At 38.0% G+C, this 3,653-nt stretch overlaps 1 protein-coding gene across 4 annotated transcripts in view; it reads left to right on the plus strand.

Annotated features, from left to right (window-relative positions):
* The first annotated feature begins 138 nt into the window (after window positions 1-138).
* LOC117949143 (mannose-binding protein C-like) overlaps window positions 139-3,653 on the plus strand; it is an 11,263-nt gene continuing 7,748 nt past the window's right edge. Inside the window, exons 1-4 of one of the 4 annotated variants that reach the window (XM_034879185.1) lie at window positions 139-421; window positions 841-1,006; window positions 2,091-2,141; window positions 2,988-3,044. In XM_034879185.1, the coding sequence (XP_034735076.1) occupies window positions 413-421; window positions 841-1,006; window positions 2,091-2,141; window positions 2,988-3,044 (283 nt within the window). In that variant the 5' untranslated portion in view covers window positions 139-412. Of the gene's footprint in view, window positions 422-840; window positions 1,007-2,089; window positions 2,142-2,987; window positions 3,045-3,653 lie in introns of all 4 variants that reach the window. The other 3 variants (XM_034879187.1, XM_034879188.1, XM_034879182.1) reach the window with 3 other exon arrangements.

Here is a 3,653-nt window from a genome sequence, read left to right on the forward strand (position 1 = left end):
GCCTACTTTTTACTTTCTACTTAAGCAGGGTTATCATTGTGGTACTTATACTTTTACTGAAGTAAATATGTCTCTGGTTATTTGTACTTTTACTTAAAATTTTACTGAGGTTCAGTACTTCTTCCTCCATTGGCTAGCTCCTACTTTCCTTATGGAATACGAATCTAAAAAGGTAAAATAAAATGCTTTGCTTGTGTTTCATGTGGATTGAAAATGCACTCCATGTGTTGCAACATGTTTGTTTCCAGACTTTGGAATGCCCTTTCTGATCAGACATGTCGAAGCGGTGCTTCATTTTAAATCACTCCTCAAAACACACTCCTATTTCTTATACATATGCACTCTCACCACGTCCTCTATCCCTTTCCTTTGAAAGTATCGAAGAAGTAGCACATCTTGCAAATCACTTTGCATGTATTCTGTGAATACCTTTCTGTTTAACAGTATTTGGTGCTAGATTTAGTGTAATTTATTATACCATACAACGGCATAATTTGTGTTGCACTAAAAACAGGCTGTAATGTGGTCATTATTGTTGTTATCACCTTTGATTTCATGTGACTGACTTTGATTCAGTGGTTGTAAACTATGATACAACAATATTCCTGATGTAGCCTGAAAAAGGGCACATTCTTAATAATAATTCTAATACTGTAGATTTCAAAGGACTTGAAGACAGTTAGATTTCAGAATGTTTGACTCCAGTGACAAACAGGTTATCAGTAATGTTTAAGTAAAGTTTACCTCTTTGTACCAGAAAATCTTGCCTGCTCTAGTGATCTAATTTACTGAAAGAATAAAAAATGATTGCTCCAATAACTGTTGCTCTGCATTTTGAAGATGAGGATGTTTCTCCTGTTCTGCGTCCTCTGCCTAATGTCTTCTACTGGCTACAGTCAGCTTCCAGGACCTCCTGGTCCTAAAGGTGACCCAGTAAATGATGGGCAACATGGGGCAGCTGGGCAACTTGGGCCAGCTGGGTCACCTGGGAGACCTAGAATACCTGGTGGGTAATATTGACTTCCACAATCACGCTCCTAAGAGCGAGATAAGATAAGATAATACTTTATTCATCCCACAGCGGGAAAATTGCCTTGTTACAGCAGCAGCAGTTTCAAACAGTAAAAGCAAAAAAACAAACAGACAAACAGGCAAACAACAGACAATGAGCAGAAGGTACAGAATGAATGTAGAGTGGCGTCAAATAAAAAGGTTAAGTACTAGGAACACTAGTTCTGACCAGACTCTAGTCATTATTAGTCTGAATTCTGGCGCCTCTCTGTTGGACAGGCAGATCATTTAGTTTTTAACCACAAGCTCTCTCCAATCTACCAAGAGCTTTATGAGGACACTTATATATTTTTTTCATTTGACTTCCTGTGTCAGCTGCAACAAGTCCTACGAACCATAATTAAAAACATAGGTTTTTTATTTCTAACCTCTAATACAACCCACACAAGCAATTTCTGCCCTCATATCGTAAATGCTGGAGTGTGGTCTGGACCTACTCTATCTGTAAAGTGTCTCGAGATAACTCTTGTTATGAATTGATACTTTAAATAAAATGTAATTGAAAATTGAATATCTAAACCAAAAAACGCAACTGTCATGGTTTTGAACACATTGTTAACACTGTGAAACACTTAAGGTTTAGTTAAGTTTATGCACAAAAATGTGCAATTTTCTCAATGATGGGCCCAAAGTATTTAAGCTTTAATGCTCACCAGAGAATGAACCTTGTGACTCAGAACTCTATGAGTACTATAGCAAAAATCTGTCTGAATGTTCTATCCATACAACATTTTGTTCTTCAAATAGACATCAAACATAACAAACATAGGTGGTGGTGATGGCACAATGGATATAACGTAATTAATTTGATCAACCAATGTGTCCCTGAGCAAGACACTTAACCCCTAATTGCTCCAGAGGCGTGCAACCTCTGAGATATAGAAATGTTAAGTTGCTTTGGATAAAATTATCAGCTTAATGACATGTAATGTAATAACAGCCTCAATGACTTATAGATTGTTGATAATCTTGTATGTCTCTCTCCCTGCTCTTGTACACGTTATTTGTTGGACCAAAAGGACTGAGCGGACCGGCTGGACCGCCTGGATCTGCTATATTCTGTGGACGAGGTTATATGTTTTCTAGATTCTAAAGAATACATTTTATGAAATCACTTTCACAGGTCGGAGTCAAACCCGCAGCAGCTGCGTCGAGGAGTAAACCTTATATCTGTGAGGCTGTTCTACCAACTGAGCTAACCCAGCCACACGCTGTAGCAATATTAACTGGTGTAATACACATATTGCGAAAGGCTGGGACATATTGCAAAAGACACTCAGAGAATTAAATTTGTTTTAATTCCAAAAAGTAATTTGTTGTATTTATGCAGAATACTGTAGCCAGCAGAAATGAATAATTTTATTTATTTTTCGCAAATAAAATTGTTATTGCGATAGTCAACAATGTTGTTGCGTACTGTATTGTTCACACCCGTGTGTCTGTTTGTGTGTGTGTGATAGAGCGAGGGAGAAGTGAGAGAGTGACAGCAATTAGCTTCGGAGCGAGTAGCCACTCCAGAGTCTAAGTGAGAGAAACAAAGTGTTTCCGCTTTGTTTTCTGACCACGGCGGGAAATCATTGTGTCCGACTATCCGTGCTTTCGAACACCCAACTCTACCTCTGATTGGCTTACCATGACATTTTACTCGACCTCAGCCAATCGGCAGCTTTCGTGCACAGCCCACAAACCAAGGAAGAAAAAAAGTATTTGCCTCTCGGCTCAGAGATCTAGTTGATCTGATGAAAAAAACAGCTTCAGTTATAGTTCAATCATTTCATCAAATAATGCCGTTATTTATGAAGCCGTTATTCCCATCACTGCATTCTACATTATTGGAGAATGCATGTCTAAATAAATGTGGACTCAGGTCCAGTTTACAGCCCATTTGGTAACTGAACTTGATCTGTTTAATCCAGGTGTCTCTGGTCAGGAACTTGAAACCTTAAAGAACAGCCTCGCTAAGTTAGAGCTGGGTAAGTATCCTGTTCACGCATTCAAAGGGAGTGATTGCATGTAAACGGTTATTGCTGTTTAAGAAAGACTGCTTTGTTAGATTTCTTGTAGAACAGGTTTTGACTATACTGTTGTTGTTTTTTTCTTTTACTATGGCCTCAGAATATTTGTTAGTAGTGATATTACACAATACTATGTTTAATATTTGAATGGTTTCTCCCTCTCTTGGTCACCTCATGTACCTGTGCACTTAGTATCTCGTTGTGTTTACTGTTGTCTGTGTAGTACTTCAAATTGTATTTCTTGTTATTCCTAAAGTGTGTGTATTTTTATTGTATTCATTATCTAGCCCTCCTTCCCTTTCCTTTTGTGGCGTTCCACTTGTCAGGTTGCCATTGTAAACAAGAGCTTGTTCTTAATGACTGGCCTGTAAAAAATACTGTTGATGTATTTATGTAGGCCTACATTCTGCAATATTATATTTGGAAGAGGCAATTTTGGAATGTGTAAAAATGGCAAATGTTCCAACATGCTTTTACTAAAGGCTTCTGAACAGAGCTCGAGGGCCAGAGGACCAAGATGACAATACAGTTTGGAAGTTCTTGAACAATTAATTTCACTTTATTCAT

Source organism: Etheostoma cragini, chromosome 8 (assembly GCF_013103735.1).
Source record: "Etheostoma cragini isolate CJK2018 chromosome 8, CSU_Ecrag_1.0, whole genome shotgun sequence".
NCBI lineage: Eukaryota > Metazoa > Chordata > Actinopteri > Perciformes > Percidae > Etheostoma > Etheostoma cragini.